At 49.6% G+C, this 25,815-nt stretch overlaps 1 protein-coding gene across 1 annotated transcript in view; it reads right to left on the reverse strand.

Moving 5' to 3' along the window:
* The window catches only part of LOC144162664 (uncharacterized), a 154,725-nt gene that overhangs the window by 122,963 nt on the left and 5,947 nt on the right, over positions 1–25,815 (reverse strand). The window contains exon 2 of the mRNA XM_077693290.1: positions 19,037–19,143. Within this exon, the coding sequence (XP_077549416.1) occupies positions 19,037–19,143 (107 nt within the window). The remainder of the gene's footprint in view (positions 1–19,036; positions 19,144–25,815) is intronic.

Below are 25,815 nucleotides of genomic sequence, written 5' to 3' on the forward strand. Positions count from 1 at the left end.
TCACCAAATCCACAACCCTTCTCATTAGCAGTACGAGAGAACTGACCAGCTCCAGCAGCGAAACTCAGTTTTGGCTGGTAAAACGTGCGGAGAAGGCAGCAAGCTCCAACGGCATTTTTTTGCGCAATAAAAGTCTCTCTCTCTCTCTCTCTCTCTCTCTCTCTCTCTCTCTCTCTCTCTCTCTCTCTCTCTCTCTCTCTCTCTCTCTCTCTCTCTCTCTCTCTCTCTCAAAAAAAAAAAAGGGGGGGGGGGGGGGGGGGCATGCAGCGGAAATGCCAACCAGGGCCGGTTCTCCGCTGTGCTATCACTCTGTCCGCCCGAAGCCCGGTGATGTAGCTTGGGCGCGCTAAACCCAGCTTGAATTTCGCGCGGGCGGCAAATCAACTGCGGCCTCACGAAACTACTTCGGCTCCCTGGTGACTGAGTGATAAGGACAGCGGAATGGAGGGACAACAGACTGCGTGCGCGTCTACCTGGCCTCCCTCACGGCCTACGTTCACCCCCGACCCCTTCGAAAGAGGTAGGAATTGACCCGGTCTGTATTCCGCATCATCGAAAACGCACTAAGCAAGAAACCACTTCGAAAACCAGGTGTTTGCGATCCCATGAGCGACATCAGCAGCTGTTTTCAGTAGACGGTCGTAGCTCACCAATGCGGCCGACAGGTGCGCACAGCTTTGTCTCACCGATTAACGCAGCTGACAGGTACAAGCACCTAATTTTTCCCCCTCTCTGCCCTGCTCGTCCGTCGGGCCCGGACAGCGACACCCCATAGCGTAAACACGGCCACGCCATTAGGGGAGACGTGTTCGCCGCGCGGTCACACTACACTCCTCGTGCGCATAAGGTATCACACGACACCCTCCTTGTCGAGGGGAACAGCGTGACGATTACGCACCCGTTTCCTGCGGCATCAGGATGGGGCACCTTGACGGCGGAAAGTTGCAGCAGGGCAGAGAACCGGTCTCGGCACGGCGCCCGGTACACGGTCGGTGCACCAGCGCATGCGCCCGGCCTGTCTCTCCCCCTCTGCGCACGCGCACTGGCGCCTGTCGGCTACGGGGTACCGTACCGGTGCCCGTTCTCCGCTCTGCTGTAACTCTCTATAAGAGTTTAGCGGGGCGGTGAACCGGTCCCGGTACGGTACCCGGTAGGCGACCGGCGCTACTGCGCGTGCGCAGAGCCGGAAAAACTGGTTGTTGCGTATGCGCGTGTTTACCAGGACCGGTTTTCCGCTCTGCTATAACTCTCTAAGTAGAGCGGGGAACCGGTTCCGGTACGATACCCGGTACACTTGCAAATGCGAACAACCAGATTTTGCGCCTCTGCGCACGCGCAGTAGCGCCGGTCACCTACCGGGTATCGTACCGGGACCGAACTGGTTGTTCGCATGCACAGGTGTACCGGATACCGTACTGGGACCGGTACTCCGCTCTCACGGCCTACCGCCACCACCAAAAATAAGTACGGGAAACCATCGCTATAATAACGAAATCAGCTTATGTGAAATCTCGCCTTATCCGAAGGCTTTCACCGGACCCATGAACTAGAAGTCTGCGAAGGAAAGTTTGACATCCACCTCAATAAACCTTCCTTCGCAGAAACTTACTCAACCTTGGGGATTTTCCCCAAATCTGATCGACTAGAAGAAGTTTCACCCGCTTTTAACAAAACATAAAACGAGGCCAGTTTCCTCAACACTAAACACCCCCCCCCCAAAAAAAAAAAAAAAAAAAAAAAAGAGAGAGAACTGGCAGCAGTGGACGCGACTGCAATCGAGACGCACGGTGCTGAAGCATTTTTTTTAAGTGCGAGGCTTATCTGGAGGTACCCTGAAAGTGTTCTTGTTTTACTTGCGTCGCCTTCGTAGAGCCTATTTTGGCTGACGAGCAAAAACAGAATACGCTCCTGTTACGGCGACGATGTGTGTGTGAGGACAAAGGGGAGTGCACGAGGTCCTCGGGAAGCAAGCCTGGCGACGATTCCCTCTGTGGTGTGAGCTACAAGGGCGGTCGGGAGTAGACCTTGTTTTTTCAGCGCCTGACAAACTGAGCAGTCTTTGCCTGAATGCCCAGCCGACAACAGGCGCACAAAAAAACCTCAATGGTCGCATTCGGGAGAACGCGTGCGATGTTGGAAACGCCGCGCTCGGTGCCCAAGTCGCTCGCCTTCGTCTGCGGCGAGAAACACCCCGGAAGCAGGATTGCATCAGTTCACCCTCCGTCGTCCTCACTGGGAAAGAATCTCGGTAGCTGGGGAGATATTGCGGGGGCGCTCGGTGCTGGCTGCTGCAGATTTAGCAGCAGTGCAGATTACTGCGCTACAGAACCGACAGCTATGCTAGTCGGTATCCGTCCATCCTGAACAGCGTCGCTTGACAACACGACGACGAGAAAGCGCCGAATGTGTCCCCTCTTCCTCGCTGTCGTGTTGTCAAGCGACGCTTTTCAGGATGGACGGATTACCGCTCCGTGATTATTTTTATTTTTGCTTTCATCATTGCCTTTTTTTTTGCATTTTTCATTCTCTGTTTCCCGTCACGTGTCGTCTGCCTTTTCCTATTTATTGCCTGTTCGCAACAACACTAGTTCGGCACCGTGTTTGAGCGATCTTCCTATCGTCCTGCTTCCTGCGCTGTTTGTAGCTCTGTTACGCGCCAACTGGCCCGCCTACAATCCTGTTTTTAAGTCAATTTCCCTGTGCACTGCCGCAGGGATCACGAAGCACTTCGAATAATGCGAGGTTTGTTGTGTGGCATATGGTATGCCCGCTTACGACATGCGGAAACAGCCCACAACTGCCTTCCTTCACGCGCACGCGAACAGGCTTTCTGAGGGTGACACTTGCGGGAGTTATTACGCGGCCGGTGCTGGAGCGTAACACTGCCTGCACAGTCCAGTCATTCGCCGGCAGCGCAGACACAATCCCTCGTTCGCGCGAGGTGGAAGACGTTGTCCCTCAGCTGTGGCAGCGTCGCCATCCTGGGATTAAGGCCCTTTTCGCTGATTAAATTAGCTTCTTTCTGCTGACAAGTCTCAACACGACGCTACAATTAGGGGGGAGAAGAGGCGCTTGCTCGGTGCCATAACAACGCTCGCGCCATAGAAGCACAAAATGGAAGGAAGTTTTTAGCTACGAAACGTTATGGCGACGCATTACCGTCTACAATTCGAGGGAGAAGAGGCGCCTGTTCGGTGCCGTAACAATGTTCGCGCCATAGAAGCACAAATCGGAAGGAAGTTTTTAGCTACGAAAACGTTACGGCGATGCATTACCGTCTGCTACACATTCGCGTGCCGCCGTACGTGCTTCGAAGAACACGAAATTATTTAACAATGCTCTCTCTCTCCCCGGGCTGTGCGTTCCTATAGGCCGCAGAACGAGGGCGATGTCGCCACGCGAGACGCTGCCAGGCGGAAAACAAAAACAAAAGCGTTATCGAACGCGGAATCGGACGTAGCGAAAACTACTCACGCGAGCCTACGACCGAGCCGCATGGTTGCACCGAACGGCTTCTCTTTCAGAGCCACTACCCGTTGTTTGAATGCGCAACGTTTCAGGGTGGGACTCCGCTCGCGGGAATAACGGCGGCAACGTACAGTAAGCGCTCGTTATAACGAGACTGCGTTATTCCAAGTTCTTGACAGCTAAAGTGAGGCTGTAGCCCCAACCGCGCTGCAGGGAGAGCAGATCATCCACAGTTTCAACCAAGTGCCGCTTATAGAAGCGAAATCACTTTCCTTTTCTTACATAGAGATTCGTCCTAACCAGCGTTCATATTACGCTAGAGAATTCATCGTACCGGTTTCTGTGCAGCAGTAAACTGAGTTGAAGTCCTCGCGTATGTCTCGTCTCGTCTATTTAGCTGTGTCCCTGTGTAAAGGGGTCGTGAAGAGAAAACACATTCGCCTTTTCTTAATTTTAACTGGTTGAATAACCTTCCAAGAAAATGAATCCGAACCAGTTTCACAATTCATTGCTTCTTGATTGATTGATTGATTGATTGATTGATTGATTGATTGATTGATTGTAGTGTTTAACGCGCCGACGTAACGCAGGCGATGAGGCGCGCCGTAGTGGAGGGCTCCGGATTAATTTTGACCACCTGGGGATCTTTATCGTGCGCCGAAATCTCGTACACACGGGCGTTTTTGCTTTTCGCCTCCATCAGAAAAGCGGCCGCCGCGGCCGGGAATCGAACCCGCGACCTCGTGCTCAGCAGCGCAACGCCTTAGCCACTGAGCCACAATTCATTGCTTCTGGAATTTAGAAAAGGACCTTGCAAAATGCCCGTTATGAGGCGCATCGCAAGCGACCATGCGATATATAGTAGTCGGTCGGCAGCGCAGCCAGCAGGGACGTCATTTTAAGACATTCGAAAGTTAAACACTCTTGGTGTATATTATTTTGCAAAGCTGTTAACCGAATATTTAAAAAATAACGCCTCCTTTATTGGTTGCCATAAACGCTGCCGGCGACGCGACCGCTTCAGTTGTCTGGCAACCATTGTTGCAGCTTTGTACGGTTTGTTTCCCTGTGCCGAATCCTCTTTTCCTATCAAACGGCACAAAGCCGCTCAAGCTAAAAAAAAAGAACTTTCCCCGCGTGCGATTTGACCTCGCGGCCGCCGGGCCGGCAGGCTGCAACCAAGTCCGACACTTTACCCGCTCGGCCAAAGAAGCCAGTATATTATCTCTATGGCCAAAGAGGTGAAGAGCGCGCGCGTGCGAGTATGGCCGGTATTCAATAGCGAGGCGCGCATGCAGGCAACCATGTGAATGCGCCGTCACTGGTTACGTCGGGCTCCGCGAGATGGCGGTACTAGTCCGTGTCCGTGCTAAGCGAATGATATGGGTTGGGCATTCCAACCTCTAGCCCGCCGAACGCAAATTAATGCCTCGACTCAAATGTGAGTGCGATAAATAACAAGTCTGTTGGCACCACCGTTGAGAATCGGGTTGAAACGGAGCAGACAACGCACGCCGGCGTTATTTTTGTTCTTCGGCGTGCGGCCGCAGTGGCATAAGTCTTCTTCTTGTGGCGCTTCGGCCATGTCCGTGGCCATTTCAGTGTTGCCAAATGAAGAAATTGACAGCTAAACTTTTCAATGAATACCGGCTATACTCTGCATATACAGCGTGGCATACTCAGTGGCGTGGCGCGCATGCCGCCTTGGCAACGGGGACGTGCGGGCTCGATCATGGAGGCGCACGCACGAGGCCGTCCCAGCGAGCTCAAAAGCATTACCTCGACGTTAACTACTGTTTCGCCCAGCGTCCTTCAGCCTACCTGTCGCAAGGCACGAGTGCAGCCGTCGGCACAGGTCAGCTTATTACCGTGTGTCCGGTCAGCTTCCGTGTATCGGCCACTGATTGCTCATCTATCAGCGTCCGCCTCCCCTTTCGTCCGATTGCCGATAGATGTCGCCAGTCTCCCAGCTAACAATGCGCGCACTGCTAGCTGCTGCCGTATCTGCCGTCGTCTTCGGGAGCCTTGTTTGGCTTTGTACTCTGCCATGTGCAAGGTGCGGGCGCACATGTGTTCATATGCACGTGCGCAGCCACTGCGCTGCAGCTTAGGCATTTCGTGCAGCGTGCTGCTGCTTCTTTTCGCCACCGCGGCTCCATTCTCAGGGCAAGTAAAGCATCACCACACGATGCCAATGCATTTCTACTGACTGACGCCACGGCCGAGAATGGCGTGGCAACGGCGCAGACGACGGACGCCGAAGCCCTTTTTTTTTTTTTTTCCCTGCGCGATGCGACGCATGCGCAGACATGGTGGACACGGCCATGGCGGTTTTCAGTGTCACCAAGAGAAGAAATCGGCCGCTAAACGTTTATGTGAATACCACGCATAAATTCTACTCCGCACACGCAGAGCTCTACCCGCGATCTTCACTGTTCAGAGCTTCTACAGTAAGCCAGATCGGAGCACGTCCAATTGGTGAAACAACGTTAACAGCATCGTTTATTGCAGGAAAGCAATCGAACTGCGTGATGGTGGGACTCGGCGACGCAGCTTGAACAATTGAAAGACCATGAGAAGCGCTTCATCCCGTAATATTCCGCGCTGTACTCATTATTTTTGTTGTTTTTTAAAGGAGCCATGAAGAGAAAATACAACTTCGTTTAATTTGAAAGAACTAGGATTCAGTATCTCACTCAGCTCCATTACAGCCACAAAAGATGTTTTTTTTAACAAAAAAGAAGAGCAAGAAGTATTTAAAAAATTTCAAATTTTGCGCCACAGTGACGTGTTATGAGCAAGACTGACGTCATACGGGCCAGCAATAAAACGTAATTTTCAGTGCGTTAACTGCACGTTAGCATTCAAGTGATGCAGTCAAATGGAACTAGAGGCCCCATTACAGACGTCCAGTAATGTGTCGTCGCGACAGGTCAGTTAGGTGGCCGCCAATCGCACAAACAAGGTTCCGTGACGTCATAGAAAAGTTGCGGGAAATTGGCTAGGGGATCGCGACTGCTTCACACGTTTTTTTTTTTTTTCATATCTCCGTTATTTGTTCGAAGACTGCGATAATATCGGTATCATTGTTATCGGAACTAAGCAGTCTTTCTAATAAACCCAACTTGTATTTTCTCTTCATGGCTCCTTTGAAGTTTTTAACTTTCTTTGGTCGGTGTCTCTGTTTTTACTGCAACACATCACGCACCCATGAAAATTCATGCACATTCATTCTCATTCACGGTGTTCACTAAGAAATTCATACACGTAGTTTGCAATAACACGCTCAAGAAGCTCGCAACAACTCCTTGTAATAGAGATGGGACCATAATTATTCAAACGATAAGGGGGTCACCTTTTATGAATTGGTTTTAACACTCGCTATAACCAAATTAGCCGGCATTTTCTTTCGAAGCTAGTGAAAGATTAAAAAGACCGGTTGGGAATTCTGATAAGTTCTCAGAGTAGCTGTTGAAAAAGGATGCCGTCAGGCCCCTGAGATTTTTCCGGATCACGTGCCGTCCTGCGTTATCGGTAATCCTCGGTTCGAAAAAAAAAAAAAGACACCGTGGAAGTATGCATTGAAGTGTTCAGCGACAGCACAAGAGTGCGTTATTATTACGCCATTAACCTTCATTTTTCTCAGCCCGGTTTTGGACTCACCTAAATACCGCCAAAATTTGTGACGGCTACCCCGAAAAATTCTGTCAACGTGTCACCAGAGACCTTCAATGTATTTCTGGTCACGAAACTCCCGCTCAAGTTTCGTTTGGGGACAAGGGCTACCGCGAGGGGCGCCACCGCAGATCGGATGGCATCGGGCGGCCGCCGCTACTCCGTGCGTGCAGCCGCGCGCGGCAGAAACTGCGCCCGCCTTTGGCGGCACTTTCTCGATAGAAACACGCCGTCGGTAATAAATTGTGCCCTCAATTGTTGCTACAAAACGATGCCGGCAGGAAAGTCTTATAATTGCAGCCCTTACGGGGAGTTCGTATGCGGTAGAACGCACGCTCAAAACTGTCCACTGATGTATGGGTTTGATTCTGAGAAATTTCCCAGAAGTCCCCACGCGTGGGAGAGAATTTAGGGGGACTTTGGTTCCGAGACTGTGTAAATTATTTCCAGACCTTCGACCGCGCTCCTCACAGCCTTGCCCAGCTGCAGCTATCAACCTTGAAAATCGATTTCACAGCACGGCCATTGATTGATTGATTGATTGATTGATTGATTGATTGATTGATTGATTGATTGATTGTAGGGTTTAACGCGGCGACGCAACGCAGGCGATGAGGCACGCCATAGTGGAGGGCTCCGGATTAATTTCGACTACCTGGGGATCTTTAACGTGCGCCGAAATCTCGTACACACGGGCGTTTTTGCTTTTCGCCTCCATCAGAAAAGCGGCCGCCGTGGCCGGGAATCGAACCCGCGACCTTGTGCTCAGCAACAGCACGGCCATCGTAGTTCTGGAAACGGCGCTGCGCTCGCACGCATGCCGCAGGCACCGAGGAGATTTTCTTTCATATGCAATAAGGTGGATACAGTGAGTGACGCGAGGAACCAATTTCTGACACCTGCCAGGAGTGAACCTCGTGCGGAAAGCAGAGGGGAAGGAATCGGTTTCCACGGGTGGACAATTATTTCTACCCACGTCCCTCCAGACTCGGCTTCTTCAATGCTTTCCTCTGACGCATAATTGACTTGCAGCGGGGAGTCAGAGCGCATTTTTTTTAAAACGCTGAAAGCTTTGGCATTATTGAACATTATAAAAGGATTACTCTCGCCTCTGGTTTCTGATGGAAACAGGTTGGTTGTAGAATTCAATGGGAACGGCAGTTGGAGCATTTGTTTTATAATTCCCGGCTTTGTACATTGCTCGTTAAGGGGAGGGTCACTGAAGTGAATTTGTCAAATTCCCGTTTTTGCTTCCACTGCGCAGACTGGCTCAAATTAACACGCTTTTCATTGTTTATCCGGTTAAGTCGGTAATTATTTTATAAAGCGCGAAAGAAGAGCTACTACCATGCGCGGTCTGCAGCGGCCGCACCAACTAAAGGCTGTGAGGACGGGAGGAGATGCGCCGTGATTGGACGATGTCCAGGATTAGCATTCAAACAAGTTTCGGTTTCGGTTCTGTAAAACAACATGCTTGACATCCGACGGGATCGTTGGATGGGCATTCTCTATATCTCACTAATCGTCGTACCGCGCTTCTGCCATGTTGTCGGCTGTAAAATGCCTACGATAAGCCTCCCAGGACGGCTTGGAATCGTAGCAATCACTAGCCGATGCCTACGCAGTGGATGAACGCCCTCCGCTTCCCCGCAGACGCTCAAATGCCATGCGCTTTTTCCCCATATTTGGAGCTTGCCTCACTCATGCCTGTATCGTAAAAAGCGTGTTCGCACCAGGCCAAGGGTCTGTTTATTCTGGCCTGTGCCCACTGCTCGCGAGCAGTCGCTGCTTTAGGCAACAGCACGCCAACGAGAACACGCTAGCTTGTCAGTGTTAGTCTGAGCGTGTTCTACGACCTCTCTCGTGCAGCAGTGAACGTTACGGCCCAAAAATGGTGAACTCAGTATACAAAACATCGGTCGAAAACGAAAAAGTCAACTTACAAAAAAAAAATGTACCCTCGGGGATTCGAACTTGTGACTTGCAAAATAACACACCGAGCGCTCCAGACCACTCGGTCACGGGCCTTTTTGTTTTTTTTTTCTTTATTACCACTCGGCCACGGGCCAGCGCTGCCAGCGTTGGAAATATAAGGTACACAATGTATAACCAGTTTGCACTTTCATTTAGCTGTAGCATTTCAAGCAGCTTAGGTGACTTGTATAGCGCTCGTGCAGTAAGCGTCCCCCAAATTCCCACAATATATCACGTCTAGCAATTGCATTTCTTAGACGGAAAAGCGTTCGCAGATGTATGGTTGTGCTACTGACCGCTGTGCTTGTTCGCCCAGCGCAAAAAAGTGCTTCCGGCTCTCTAGTTTTGCACTGTACGGAAAAAAGTTTCAGTTGATTTTATTTCCTTAGTACCTATATTGACTTCGCTGACTCTTCTCCTGCCTTCAAATGGCCTTAGATCTACTATAGCGTACCAGTCAGCGAAGCGTCGCGTGTGCGCTTGTGCAGCGCTTGTGTGGAGCAACATGGACTTGGAGCTTGATACAGTGTACAAACTAACAAAGTAAAGAAAGGAACATTCTTCCATCCCCAAACGTGCCGTGGCTTAGGTTCAAATGAGCGAACGAATTGCGACGACTCGTCGGCGGCCGGCGGACTAAACGCTGGGTCGACTGACTCTGCCGGAAGGTCGGCGAGCCGTGTAGTAGCGCAGTCAAGCCAAGTCATCTCCTCCTGACGTCACACGAAAACGCCGCAGAAAATGGGCGAGGATGCAAAGAGGAGGACAGCATCTTCGAATTGATTTTTCCAATAAATAAATTCGCCTAAACGCACTCAGAGTGGTCGAAACATGGCCTATGGACTCCGGACTACAATTTGCGCTACTCCCTCCCGCAATGTTTACAAATCACTTCAGTGTCCCTTTATGCGTGCGCTCACAGAAACTCGTCCACAGCGAACATTTATAGTATATTCATTTTTACATATTTATTTTACATGTGATATTAACATAGCTGACATAGTTACAGGCATGTGGTGACAAGGCGGTTATGTAGCGAGGCTATTTCTGGCCTATTAACCCCCAAAAGAAAGGTCGTCGGGGTGATAAAAAGAAACAAATGTCCGCAAAACAGTGGTTTGATGAGCTTCTTTCACAGTCCGGCAGTGTGCCTGATTACAAAGCAATCAACATGGCCCTCGCCACCATTCCCCCAAGCAAAAGAAAACAGAGAGAAGCCAATGCCGAAAAAAAAGGAAATAAATGCCACAGCAGCTCTCACTGGCTCTGAGTCACCTGCACTTACTGGGCATTATGAGCTGTCTTATTCTTTTCGCGAGTAAAAAATGCAGCAGGCACTTCAAAAAACGTTTCTGCCGTTGTGCCCACAAAGTGCATCCTATAATTGCAGCAGTCGCTGCTCTCCACAACGTCTGACGCGCTAAATTTATTCCCACTCACGACGCATTCGCCACGCCCGTGCAGCAAATAAAAGCTCAATTCGCTAACTTTTGGCGAAGAATGGCACGCTTCCCTCGCGCGCAGCTGGGCGTCAGGAGGAGAGCGAAATGGCGACTCTGATTGATTGATTGATTGTAGGGTTTAACGCGCCGACGCAACGCAGGCGATGAGGCGCGCCGTAGTGGAGGGCTCCGGATTAATTTTGACCACCTGGGGATCTTTAACGTGCGCCGAAATCTCGTACACACGGGCGTTTTTGCTTTTCGCCTCCATCAGAAAAGCGGCCGCCGCGGCCGGGAATCGAACCCGCGACCTCGTGCTCAGCAGCGCAACGCCTTAGCCACTGAGCCACCGCGGCGGGTCAAATGGCGACTCTTGGTAGCCGTTTCCTCTCTAGCCAGATCGGCAGGCGGGAACGCAGTAACAGCATGACCGTCCACACGAAATTTTTCAGCACTCACAAAATGCAAGGTCCATTTCAGCGACACACGACAAATAAAGCGAACGCGTACTGCTAATAGAGTTTTGGCATAGAAGCTAGCGGAGGCTTACGCTGCGGCGGCAGGTTTCCGGAACACGACTGCGCATGCGCGCGTGGGGAGGGCGAGGAGGTCGCCCCTCACCGGAACGAATGCGCGGCGACCATCCCAGCGGAACAAAGTGCCCCTTCCCAGTCGGGCCCCGCCGCCGTATACCTGGCGGCAGCCGCTATGCTAAAACTCGCAAATTGCAAAAAGAAAATAGTTACTGCCAATGATCCATCGGGGGAAAAATAACTTGCGATAGTATGTCGATACAAAAAGAAACGAGTGAAAAAACACGATGATCTGCCACTGATCCGTTATATAAAATACTGGTGATGTCACTAGACGAAAAAAAATGAATAAATGCTACAGATATTCAAGCCAATATTAAACCAATAAGCGGACGCCTTTTGCGAAGGCCGGATAAGAATCCCCTGGCCTAAAATAACACAGAATTACGAACGAGAAAAATCTAAACAAATAGGTATGAATTAGGTAAGCAGCGGCGACTCCCCGGCCGCTTGCGGGCTCTATGACGTCACAGATTTCTTTTCTTTCCTCCGACCTAAGCCACCGACAGGAATGCGATTGCAGTGGGGCTTCCAGTTCCGTTTGATAGTATCACTTGAACGCTGACACCAGCAGTTGGCGCACTCAGAACTGTGTGGTGCTGGCCCGCCCACACCGCAGCGCGAAATTCTGTATTTCTTGCGCTTTTTCGTTTAAAAGAACGCGGCTGTAATGGAGCTACCGTAAATATCCGAGAGAACGCCCTCCCCCGAAGCATCGCCCCCTTGCCTGTGCGGGTGAAATATTCAATTTACTAAACGACCCCAAAATCGATGGCATAGCGCCGATGGGTGAACAAAATAAACGCGAATCATCTATTCATGTGTTGTTGCGGCCGCTTATTCATCCTTTCCGCGATTGACCCGAAAGTTCACCCATTCGTATTTTTTCTCGATATCTCCGCAGTTTGGGTTGGCGATGCGGCCACTTTTTAGCAGTTTTTCGCACTCCAACCAGAAAGGTCGCCCATCCCTTTATTTTCCTTTGATATCTCTGTACTGTGAGTGGGCGTTCTTTCGGAACTTTACGGTACGTGAATTACCAAGGACTTGTTCCACCAAACTGAAAGAAGTTGCGTTTTGTCTTCGTGGGCCCATTAAAGGGACCCTGCAACATTCTTTGAGCAGTGCAAGTAAACCTGCGCGACGTTTAGATTACTGTGACAGGAATACCTGAGCCAAATGCTACACGTGCACGTGAAGTGGTGAGCGCGCAGATAGCTCTGAAAGACTCAGAAAAACCAACCGTGCTCTGTTCAATTTTCCTCATTATGCACCCCTGGCATGGCCTAAATGACGTCATTGCGGTCATGGCTGTCCTATTGGCAGTCGCTGGTCAACTTCACGGCTTATTTCTCGCATCAAAAAAAATTAAAAAGAGAGCAAAGGACGAGGACAGAGAAACAGTAGACTGGACGAACGCTCGCACCTCTCATCTCCTGTGACGATCCGCCGTCGTCGGCGCTGTATACCAAGTTGATTGATTGATTGATTGTAGGGTTTTACGCGCCGACGCAACGCAGGCGATGAGGCGCGCCGTAGTGGAGGGCTCCGGATTAATTTTGACCACCTGGGGATCTTTAACGTGCGCCGAAATCTCGTACACACGGGCGCTTTTGCTTTTCGCCTCCATCAGAAAAGCGGCCGCCGCGGCCGGGAATCGAACCCGCGACCTCGTGCTCAGCAGCGCAACGCCTTAGCCACTGAGCCACCGCGGCGGGTGCTGTATACCAAGTTCTACGCCTGAACCCACGCACAGTTTTCGCGCTTCTTTTGTGTTTTGAGAGCATGCGGAAGTTGAGTGACGAACTCAGTACCCCCCCTTCCAACGAGACCACTCGACAACAAACGTTTATTGCTTCAAAAATGCCCTACTAGCCCGAGCACGCGCTTGCGAGCAGGCAGCCACGCCTTGCTTTTTTGTCGCACCAGACCGGAAATCGACCCCTTCACGTTGCGGAGAAAAGGAGAAAACTCCCCGGCACATGACATATCCATACCTGCCAGGTTTGCCGGGGTGACATTAGGGAGATCTTGGGGGGGGGGGGTAGTAGCTACAACAGAATGGGTAACTTTACACACATTTTTTTTATTTGCTTAACACGTAGCAGGGAATGAACTGTTTCTTCGTACAAACTACCAAGAAGCTAGACCACTCAAATGTTCGACGTGGCTGACACCGCCCTTATCAGAAAGTCCTGGAAATAGTACTGCAAGTGCGATACAAAACAGCAGGAACTGAACTGTTTTGTTGTTTCGTCTAAGCTAACAACAAGCTACACCACTGGAGACTTGCTAAATCTTCAGAACCGCCGTCCAGAACGGCCGTGCTCGTGTGTAAATGAAAGCGGCGGCGGCGGAGCTGCGTTTCTATAAACAGTGAACTAACAATGGGTCGAACAGGTTCACCATCAACACATGGCCGACTACGCTTTTTAAGCACTTCACTGATAACGATGCCAATTGGTGTCGCGTTGTATTGTCAGGTATACCTCCCTCACATTGTGGCCACACTGGGAAAAAGATTTGGCCAAAGACGGGTGCATTTTCGGGAGATTTTTGTTTCGGTCGTACAATCGTACAAAACCATAAAAATTCGGGAGTCTCCCGGAAAATTCGGGAAACCTGGCAAGTTTGCATATCGAAGGCCACCTAAGTGAACGCCGCTCCCTCTCCGGGAGAGAGCGCGCGGCTTTCTTCGCGTTGACCGCGGTCGAGTTTCGGTGATATTGAATGGATTTCCATAATTCTTGCGGGCGGAGATTGCTGGGACGATAGACTTTACCACCAAAAAACACTGCGAGTAGTCGATGTTACGTAAGTGCTGCAGGGTCCCTTTAAATGTTTCGGTAGTGCGAACCTGACGCAGCCAAGCTCAGTACAGTTACCCATCGTGTCTCTCTCTCCTCAGTCATGTTAACGGCGAGAAACCGGGCAACTACACACTTCGAATCCTGCGCAGTTAAAATGGGCCAGTAATCGCGAACAGAAGCACAGAGGCCAAAAACATGCGCGGAACTTCACGAACTTGAAAGCTTGGCACTTCACGTGTGGACCTCGTGCGGGCCAAGAGTTCTCGCTCAACATCCCTCGCCAGTACCGGCATCACCAAATCGTGCCAGGAGGAACTGGTGACGCAGACACCAGGGTCTCTTAAGTCAGCAGTGATCATGACATCGGCTAAGATTGGCAGTACAAGGACCGAGATGAGGCAAAAAATAAGGAAACTGCACATCCCGTGACGTCACGGGGGTAGTTCTGGGGGCGTTTAAACGGATGTATGACGTTCTCTACTTCCGAGCCTCAGAAGTAAGGCGCAACCCAGTGAAATAAAAAGAGGAACTATTTTTCCCCTGAAGGAACTCGTAAGAACGTGTGACAAGTTGTGGATGTTATTCCCAGACACGCCAACGCACCTGCCCCAACCGATGACCCAGCTTCCGGACGGTGGAGTTCACGCCGGCGATATCTCCCTCCTGAACCTTCGTCCTTGTCCAACCGACAGGTATCCTCAAACACCCATTCATTCTCCCGCCCCTAATCTCCAAACTTGACGCCTTCTCCCCACAGGTCATTGAGGCAATTTTCGGCCGAACGAGACGAACCTTTCTCCCCCGTCCGACACGCGAGAAAGCCACGACGAAACAAGTGCTGGCCAGTCGCGAGAGACCAGGCACGCGACCGCCGAGGGGAAACCTCCAGACGTGTGCGAGAAGGGGGAAGGAGCAAGGTCGACGATGCCGGCGTTTATAAGGAGGCCCGCTCACGGCACCCAAGTTGCCGGCAGGCGTGCCCGAGGAATGGTTCCGAAAAAAAAGGCCGCCCTTCTCGTCATCATTGCCGCCCGCCCCCTCGTGTGTGTTCGTCGACGTCGTTTGCAGGCGCTCCCTTCCCCTCCACCCCCACGCGAAGATGACGTAACGCGTCGTCGTCACGGATGCGTGGCCAGCGTAGCGCGTCACGCGTGTGGTGGCGTGGCAACCGAGCGCCAGAACTGCCCGCCACACCACCTCCGTAGTACGAGCACTAACGCCCGCGAGCACGCGTCTTTCTTTCTTCTCAGTACCACGAAAAGAGAGGGAGGCGAGATCGGGCGCTCTGCCCTCTTCGAGCGGCCGCTGCTGCTGCCTGCTTCGACGAGAGCAGCGGCCGCCGAGCCGGTTACGTTCGACCGGCCAAGCGCGGAGGAAACGAAAGGAAAAGCGAACGCCGCCACTATTGGCGCCACGCGCGCATCAAATCCTCGCCGGACACTAAGCCGCCCCCTTTCCCACTTTCCGAATTCGACCAGGGCGGGCGACTCTGACGGTACGGGGTCACTGACGCAAACGTGCGGACCGAACGAATCCGCCACATTGCTGATCATCCGTCCAGCCTCCTCCGGCTAATGCAGGAATGCTGTACACTACGTGTGCGCACACTCCTACACATGGACACTGAACCTGACAACTGGAGTAGAGTACGTAGTGTATCTAGGACAGCTTCTTTTATGTTTTTCTTAAATCGGGACAGCTAGCTTCAGCGGAGAGGGTGGCTGTCGTCAGAAACATGTAGGCGAAACATTTGCCACCACCTGTTAGACAAAACACGGAAAACTCGGAACAAGAAGCGGACTTGGTTATACGTGGTATTTTGCTAAAAGAGGTTTGCTTTACTGTGCACCTACCTACCGGCAGCAGCCCGGACCATGAAAGACCAATAACACGGCCAAATCGTGACAAAATTGTTTGAAGTAACCCGCGAGGAGCATTTAAGGGGGAAAAAAAATAACAATTGTGGCAAAGTTGCCGGGAACTGCGTAGTGGTATTCTAGGTGTGGACTTTTCAAGCACATGCTCCCGAGCCCCAACACAGCTCCAAGGTCAGTGAGAGGGAGAAAGCAGGAGAGCGCCCACGAACCCACAGATGGGCCATTTGACATTACGCCACTGCTGACACAATAAATGTATCCTGCATTGGAAAACACATGCGGCATCCCGAAATTGATGCTGACCTCCTGTGAACTCCACAGGTTGAAACTCTACGAAGTGAAATACGCCATAAATTGACCCCCCCACACCAACCTGTACACGATGCCAACTTCCTCTCAACCTCAAATGTCCGAGCGGCTATCCTGATGCGATGATTCACAAAACGCATCCGTTGCTCCGTTCACCACATACGTCATTCAGACACGGCAAAACTGTTAGGACAGAGTACGCCAATTTCCGGAGCGATTGAAACCTGCACATTTTATGCTGTGTCAAGAAGCAGCAGTGTGTTGCGACTACCACCACCACAGTGATGCAATCTTCCTCGGCTGACACGAAACAAAGCAAATATTGAACGCGCTATTTCACAATGTCAACAAGAACTAGAACGGGGCTACATAAGTAACACGTGCTTTGAATGCGCACGGCAATCCCTGCACCCTAACTGAAGACAGCCATTTTGCCCACTACAAAGACCTGACCCTCTCTGTAAGCCACTCAGTGCACAGGAATACAACTTACCCATGACTATCAGTAATAACGGCAGCACTCGGCCTGCTTCCATCCAACAAATGCAACCCTCTCTCTAAGCCACTCAGTGCACAGGAATACAACTTACCCATGACTATCAGTAATAACGGCAGCACTCGGCCTGTTTCCATCCAACAAATGCAATCACATTGAGAAAATGTTTCTCCTTCCACACTGCAACAATTTGGATACTTCAGCAGATTCAAGCTTTTAATTACACCAACTAATGTCGCTACTACAGCAGCCAAATCTTCTTGTGCACACCTTTATGCAAACTCAAATGTTCTGTATTGTTCTAAATGTCGAAATTCTTCCTTTTAATTATTTTAAATACTGCACGCTACAAGGCGACATCAGAAACTAATAGCATCTTGTTTTAACTGAATGATCGCACCTTTTTTTAGCTCTTCTGGTTTCTGCTAGACATCAAACAATGCTTCGATTCTTTAGAAATAAATAATAAAAACCGGCACTCCACTCTCCTGTTTCCCTTCATTTCTTGTGTGTGTGGAGTAAAAGAGCATGAGAACCGAAAAAGCCGGTGCAGTGCACTGCCTAGGAGGGAAGGTGTGGAAAATGCGTCATATGTCCAGCGCAAAAGCTGGCCTTGGTCATGCACTCAATATTCGGTTCTCACAGTCTTGGCATTTAATTTGCTGGTTATGTAAACAACCGCTACTGCCACAACTGGCATGTGATCCTCTTCTTTGCCTTGAAAGATGCTATGTGGTGGCAAGGCAAACCATGCTTAGAAACGATTTATTTACACGGCAGCCAGAAAAAAAGCCTGTGCCGGCTGCAACGCACACCTCCAACAGTTGAGAACATGGCGGTATGTTTTACTGTCCTTTTCCTCGTCTTCTCTTGAAAATGTTCTTATTCCCACCCACTGCAATACACCAATACAGGTCAACTTGTTTTCCCACTTTAGGGTTGGTTTAGCTCACTTCGATGGCTTTCCTGGTTACCACAATAGCTCTTCAAAACTCTCTATGAATTGCTATGCATGCACTCCTTGACTGTCCGCAGAGGTTAAGAATAACTTTTGAAAACTTTCCTAAGCAAACCTGAAACCTGTGAACCTACAGGGATTATTCACATTATCTGCTGCTGGTATACAAAGGGCATGAACAGGTACCTACAACATGAAATCAAAGCTTCAAAGTACTGGGCAACAAATTAGTCCAGCAATTCCAATTAACATTAGTGCATGAACTAAGACAAAATAAAATAAAAGGAAGCCATGTTTTACAATCGATCAAGGTGCCCCCCCAACCACTCCGCGTGCGAAAGCACGAAAACTTACACGGTGCCAACGAGGCCAGTGTGCGTGCGAACACGGAAAACAGCGGAAACTGATGTGAGGCACGTGTGTTGCGATGCCGGCGAAACCAGTCGCACATGCGACCTTCAGTGTTTTTCTTTTTCTCGTTGTTTTTTTTAACACCAGCTGTAGATAAAATGCAAAGCTCAGAACTCGAAAAGCAGCCAAGTCAAGTTGTAGCAAACAGCTGCGACCCGTGCTGTCAAACAAGCCCATCGCTGGTGTAGGCACGAAAAAACAAAACGTTTGAGCCGATTGACCCGAAAAAACAAAACAGCCATTTTTACTGCAACACCAAACGGCAGGCGGAGCAAAAACGTTTTTAACTAAGCCGCACGCGCAAAGCTAAAACTCGGCAGCGCGTCAGAAGAACAGCACCTTATCTATGCCAGTTAGCGATCCTTCTGCCGGTAAGATAAGAGCCTTGTCCCAGTTTCACAATGGGGCCATTATTGCTTCAGGTGTTGGCAACACAAAAGGCTACATCACACCATTTCGAATGCACAAAAAGAACGGGCGAGCATTCAGTGCCAACACGAGTGCGGCTCAACTGCAATCCTTATGAACAACACAACATGCACGGAAGTCTAGCACAGACTTGAATTCGGTATTAACAATGGTTTATGTATCAAACGAAAAACAGGTGCATGATGCAACGGTGCACAATACAGCGAAGAATGAACGAGTAAAAGTAAGCAGAGAGAAACAATTCTTTTCGGCAACAAGCGACTCGTGAAAGATGTACAAATACTTCGAGGCAAAGGCGGCGTAATTCAGTGATGAGCCCCGGGTCAGTCGTTCTGGCCCAAGAGGACAACCCGTAACGAAATTCTTACGTGATGTGCAATTTTTTTCTTTCCTTTTGCCATTACAATTACTAAAAGGCCTAGTACGTGCACCCATAGGTGCACTGAAGTCACATTCTCAAAAACGAGCATTTCGCGACCGACACGAAAACTTTATACAAAACCGCGAATCAGAGCACACCCCATGGGCGAAGAGGGAGGCTCTGCAAAAGCGCTCATCACCTGCGGGGAAAAAAAATAAATGGGACCTTCTCACCTGAGTTGTTAGGCTTTGAAATCCAAATTTGCGATGAAAGAGACGCACAAACTGCGACACGTATGCTCCCTCCCAGAGGCCCCGGATGGCTTCAGACGGATTCCCATCTGGAAAAAGCCAAGGCAAAAAGCGGTCTGCTCGAGACACTTGCACTGATATCAGAGTCAACGCACAAAAATTAAACACAACTAGAGCAGCCTGCACTATACTCGGTGACAACTCAAGAACGGCACCGGAAGTTGCCGCTGTGCCTTATCACCGTAGCTGGATGTTTCTCCGCGCGGCACAAGTAGGGCGTTACTGGGAATATTTTGAATGTGGCGTGAGCCGTTCCCGTGATTTTTTGGACTTAATATGCTTATAAACGATTCCAGTGACTACAAACAAACTGCGTGAGACAAGGCAGACGACATCACGCATTCATAGCAAACCCCTTTCAAAACGCGCGAGCACTGACGTCACGGGTCCGGCGCTTTGGCGGAGTGATACACTACATGAGGTGGTGCCGTTCTTGAGTTGTAACCGAGTATAGTGGTGCAAAGCTGGAGAAAGAGCAGAGCTGGCGACCCCTCTCCCTTTGTCGGAGACCCGGCTGTTCCACCTCGCATGGCATTCTGAACTCGCCGCTGAAAGTTCCCCATGACTGGCAGGCCGGGATCGTTGTGTCCGCAGCCTTTCACATCTCTCCCAAAGTGGACCGCGTTAGCACATGCTTGAACCCCCGTATGTAGCACGGCATCTGTGCGCCTCCCGCTTCAGGTGCAAACGCACGTGAACTGGCGAGAAGGAGAGTACGCAAGATATCACACCACGAATCCTGGGCAGAGTGTTCTGAAAGGTCGAGCTGCTGGCACACACCTGGCACTCCACATAGGGTGAACGTTCACGTGTGCTCATTCTTTTTTCTTGGTATTTTGTTATGGTAACACTATAAGGTGGAACTGAAGGCTTAGATGGCTCTACTCCAGTTAAAAGCAATCACTTCTGATGTCTGAAAACATGCCACCCTGTTTTCCAAAAAAACTTAAAAGAGTTCTGATTTCCAATAAGCACCCTTACACTTCTTGACATGTGCTGCAGACAATGCTCATTTTATTCTAATAACTTCATTATTACCAGATTTTCTCAACTAACTCGAAGTGAAAGCCCTGGCTGCCTCAGCTGCAACCTTAGCCACTACACGGTTCACACTCTGAGGGACCTGCTTCTTCAAGAAGCTGCAAGTTCGACTAGCAAATGTTACTTCCAGTGGCAAACAATATTGAAAGTTGCTGCAATTGTCATTCTTGCGCCTGATTGGCAAATTTCCAATTATTTCCTACTCGTTCTTTTATATATTTACATATCTTTCCCTTTACACTGCTTTCTCAAAAGTTATAACTACCCTCACAGCCAAGGGCAAGGTTGCAAAGTCAGGCTTCGCAAAACACAAATGGTCACCTGGGCGCAGATTAAGCACAACTGCCATCACACCACCAAGCAGAAAGACAGTTACAGTTAAGAATTGCACAACAAAAAGGGAGCACGGATGCGAGAAATTGCGGCCAGAGAAATCTGATGCCGAAAAAATGCTTTGTTAAAATTTTCTGCTACGTTTCTGAAAGCACTAAATGGAGCCACTCTCAGGACCTACCCTTAATTCAGCAACCTGGACAGGCTTTTGTGAACATAAGTTATAACGACACAGAACAAATTGGAAAATAAAATGTTAGTTCTATTTCTGTGACGTGTGATGAGCAAGATCAAGTGAGTCTCTGAGCCTGTCATTTCTTTCGTCTTTTACAACAGTGGGAGTGCGAACTGAACAGCCTGAAGTTCAAGAACATCTGGTCTCACAGGCCCGAGCAGCAGTAACAGCTCGTGGCTTTCTGGAACGAGAAATGGCCATCCAACCCTTCTGGTTTTCTTTTTTTTTTCTTTAATTTTTATTCGGCTCCATTAGAAGTTATACTCACTCACCCTATTCACGCTAAGCCTAGCACTGTACTCCCAAAGTATCCCTTTCCACAGCAAACATCAACAGCAGCGGTAAAATTATTAAACACCGGTTCAACAGGGCACGTGGCCAGAAACTACCACGACCTGCGACAGTTTGAACTCAAGTAACTTGTACTTTCAGTTGGTTAAATAAAATTACACTCCCAGAAGGAAACGGCGCACACGGCAGCCAAGAATGTGCTCTAAAACACACCCAGGAAACTGCACCGAGGAAAGGACCATTTTCAAAGGTTGCTGAAAGCACTGCTTCAACAGTGGGTTTAGGGAAAGGCCAAAGTGCTTTACACAAAAGGGCACGCTCATTGTACTTTCTCACGAATTTCACACCCCAAATGCCTCTTGACCAGGAAGAGCAAAAAATACCACCAGAATTAAGACAAACCGCACGTTTCCAGTGCACAATTTTTAGCAACCTGACAGTCACAGCAGAGGCACAGAGACCGATACATCATATGTTGAAGCGTCACAACTGCACCTGGGCCATGGGGCACACTGTCGCAGAGCTTTTTCGCCTCTGCAAAGGATGCCAGAGCAGCTGGGCTTCAACCCAAGGCAGCCTCTACACAAACGCTGGAAATTCCTAAACCAATCAGAGAACAGCTAACAATGTCGCCTCCTCCCAGGGACATCGCGAGGGTAGGTGCTAAAGCAGGGCCCTTCAAAACTCAGATACGGGGGCAGACGGAATGTCCTATACACCGACACCAAAGAAGGAAGGCACCCCCCCTAGAGAACGGAATCCCATACTCGCGCTGCATAATCCAGAGCTCTGACACACAGGAAGCAGAGGCCATTGGCAACTATGAAACTGGGCAATTGGCACTGACGAAACCAGGAACAAGGGTCTCCAGGTCCGCTATAGTCAACTACGACAGAGGCAGAAATATCCCCTGCTCCCTGTGAAATCCTCGAAAACGTAAGTGTCAGTAGAGCAAGAGACGCCCATCGAGGCCTCTTTGGGTATGAAGGGGCCCTGATGCCGAGGACTTCCATTCCAGACGGTCACCGTCCCTGCCCCTCCCGCAGACCCATCCCTGCTGGAGGACAAACCTATTACGAAATCACCCAACAGTATCGTGAAAAATTTGCCCCATGGCAAGCAAGCAGCTTGGCAGAAAGGAGGAGACCACATCGAGAAGGTTACAAACCGGGTCTTTCTGAACCCACTATGTACAGTGAATGGCACTCCCAAGTCTTCAACCCCCATTGTAAGAACTGCAATGGCATCATGAACCTCCTCGTACAGTACGGACATGTCCATGTTTCAACAAACCCTTCAGAAACCTTATATCTTTGGAGGCCCTACTACTCAACTGAGCCAGTAGAGTTCAACGTAAAGTCATCGGTCTCACCCTGGCCGCCGCCGAGTCCCAAGGGATACCAGCCGACAGAGAGGGGGTGCGGAGCCAACAGGGAGCCCCCACACTCCCTCCCCCCCCCCCCCCCCCTCTCTCTCTCTCTCTCTCTCCACACTTGTCATCAAGTGCTTAGTAGTGCAACACTCCGTCCAACGACAACGATAAATGAACGTGAAGCTTTCTCGTGATGGATTGTTTGGTTGGCTAACCCCGCACTGCGAGTATGTGCTGCTCTGGAGGTGCGCACCCCTTTTCGAGAACACTACGTAGGCCTAACAATTTTGGTTGGGGTGTAAAGTGCAAATCGGTATACCTGCTGCTTAGAGTTCGCTTCGACCATGTCGAAATGGGGAATTCGGATGGACGCTGGCTTCACAACGCGAGGGACACAGGTTCGACTCCGGCCACGGGAAGCATTTTTTCTTTCACCTGACCCACGATCATTCACCATCGTTAGAGAAAGTTGGCTTTCCTGCAGGCAATATCGACAGCAGCGAGGACACTAAAGCTTCACTTTAACACCATCTGGCACTTGCTTCATATGGGTGTACATTTGGATGTTCCAGTTACCACCATTGTTCACTGTGCCTGGGGCCCTGACAGATCTTCTAACAGCGAAGCTGTTGAGCAAATCGTTGGTGTATGGTGTCCGCAGTTTTAAAAATACAAAGAAAATGCCAAGCGCTCATGCACTTGGCCTTGAGCGCAGCATACCCACTTAGGGAGATTGGCCAATAATGGCCCCCCCCAAAAAAACCTCCAATGTTCGCCATGTGCCTGGAGAGCACGTTCATCAATCCAAGCATACCCACTTAGGGTGATTGGCCAATAATGCCCCCCCCCCCCACCCCAAAAAAACCTCCAATGTTCACCAATCCAAGCATACCCACTTGGGGAGATTGGCCAACATTGGCCACAAAAAAACTCCAGCACTCCCCGTGTCGTGGCAACACTTGCTCGGAATGAGAAAGACACGCCATAGCATACGCCTCTCGTTCGTCCGTCCTCATGTCGTCGTGCGCATGCACTCTACTGTAGAAGAGTCGTAACTTGAATGTCGAAGCTGCTGTAGGTGATCGTTGACTCCACATGGCTAGGCCGCGAAAGTTCGCTCAACCGAGGAAGAGGCCATGCTTTGAGAAGCTCGGCGTGCAAAGCATTCGCTAGAGACGATAAGCTGTGCTTGCAGAGCAGCGTATGAAAACACCGATGATGCTCACTCTGGCCTTGCTCAACATAAGGTCATTGAAATGCCATGCCGCCGACGTCAGCCCCGACACCACAACAATATTAGAACTCAACTTTGTGTCCGTCAATGATCACCATTAACAGCATCACCATTCAAGTCTTGCACATGAGTGCAAGCTTCCCCAATTTTTTTTTTTTTCCTGACGCTGACTGCATGAGGGAATAAGAGCCCCGACAGTCCACCAAACCCAATAACAGAACACATTTGAGGGAGAAAGTTCGCACAGGAGCTTTCAGGTTATCATTAGATTGGATTGGATTGATACTGGATTGAATAGTTCTGGATTGGAATTTTTCTCAGTGTCCAAACTGTCGAGTTTCATCCACTTCATGGTTAGCATCAACCCATTGTCCACACACAGGTCGGAGGAGGTTAAACGTGCTATCAATCCACTAATTTCAGCTCTCCGGACTTGGTGGTGCGTCGTGAGAGCTGATGCAGAAAACCAATAGGAAGGATGGTGCAAGAGAGACTGCACTTTTGAACATGCTTTTCACATAATAATGTGCATAAATCGGCAAGGGAAAAACTGGTGAGGTAATACGACAATATTTACAAGTCAAGTCAGTTTCTCATTACAAGTGCCCCGAAAATACCAACGGGATGACCGCAACTGAACGAAACTGAACCTTCCCGAAAACCATAGGAGGTGGCAAAATTTTAGAATTGGTTCGAATCAACCAGAAGCATAAAATAAGTGGGCTCAAAGTATTGCGGTTGTAATGTTGTTTTTGTTTTTTTTTTTGTTTTCTTTTTTTTTTTTTTCCATTTTTAAAATTATGGGTGTGACACCTCATAGCCCTGGACTATGGGGTGTGCCCTAGTGGAGGGCTTCAGTTTATTCCTGACCCCCTGGAGATTTTCAACGAGTGTCGAAATCGACACATAGGCAGCTGCTTTCTGTAGTCTAGTTTCAAGTTTTTTCAGTGAGAACACACAACCACCCCAGGATGCAAGAGGGAAGGCCGCTATCGGAGCAGACGTCTCCCAATACACTTGCAACCACCACCCTACATTTGTTTTCCATGCTAGTAGTACCTTGACAACTGCTAACCTTAGTGTGAAAAGGTGATGGAGAGCGATGCAGGAATGAAATTATATCACGTTTGTATTCTGAAGCACATGAAAATTTCAGCACGTAAAAACTGAACGACCAGAATGTTGTCTTTGTTGTCCAGCTGCCCTCAGTGTCACTGACGTTTCTCACGTTCAGCCATCGTACATTTTTCCCTGTACGTATTTTTAAACAGCAAACACAGGGGGTGGGCACACGCCTGGGAAAACCTGACAAATGGCATAGAGGGAGCCCTAAACATTCGATGACTTCATTTGGGTGCTTCCCTTTGCATTTATTCACGGCATTTTTACCCAATTCACACTTGCAACATGGTTTTCCATACTGGCAGCACTGTGTTGCACTGTTCAACTATCCCAAAAGCGCCATAATAAACATTCAGGACCTCTCTTTGCTTTGCAACGTGAAGTGCTACTATGAGAACGATTCTGTATACAATGATCCCACTGAATGAACCAATGCATCGTTGGATTTCCCTCACTGACTCGGATGGCATGGTGGTTGCCTGCTGGGAAGTTGTGCATGTTGCCTTTCCGCCACCAGATGGCGCAACCAGCCTGCACCAATGAGAAGGCAATTATTGCTTCCTACCCAGGAAGGCAGTAATAGTAAAAAAAGAACTGCCCCGGTATTCAACTGCAAACTAACTGCAAACAAACTGCAAGTGCTCTGACCGGTTATGATGTTATAATTAGATGCGCCATGAAATGTGATCATGAGAAATTTGGCCAATTAAGTTTTTTACAATGCGTGCAAATGGCACTGCTGCTGGCAGCAATCACGAGCTCTAAAAGGGAAAAGATGATGTTTAAGCCTCCTATCACAGTGTCTTATTTTATGCTTTGTGTCTGTACTTACACCATTTAGCTCTTAAGACAAGTTTCTTAATGTTCACTTACACGCAGTCAACAAAAAGCACACGCATGTTCACAGGGCTCCCTAAGAATAGGCTAACATTGGACAGGTTGACCTGTGATGTAGCTGGTGCGTGATTTGCCAACATTTCGAAATTATAAAATGAGGTAGCTTTTCCTTTCACGACAAGATCGCAATCATTCGGCATACGTAAGTGCAAGGCATGATGAGATGACCTGGGGAC

Source organism: Haemaphysalis longicornis, unplaced genomic scaffold, assembly GCF_048455015.1.
Source record: "Haemaphysalis longicornis isolate Haplotype H1 unplaced genomic scaffold, Haemaphysalis longicornis Haplotype H1 scaffold_12, whole genome shotgun sequence".
In the NCBI taxonomy this organism is placed as follows: Eukaryota; Metazoa; Arthropoda; class Arachnida; order Ixodida; family Ixodidae; genus Haemaphysalis; species Haemaphysalis longicornis.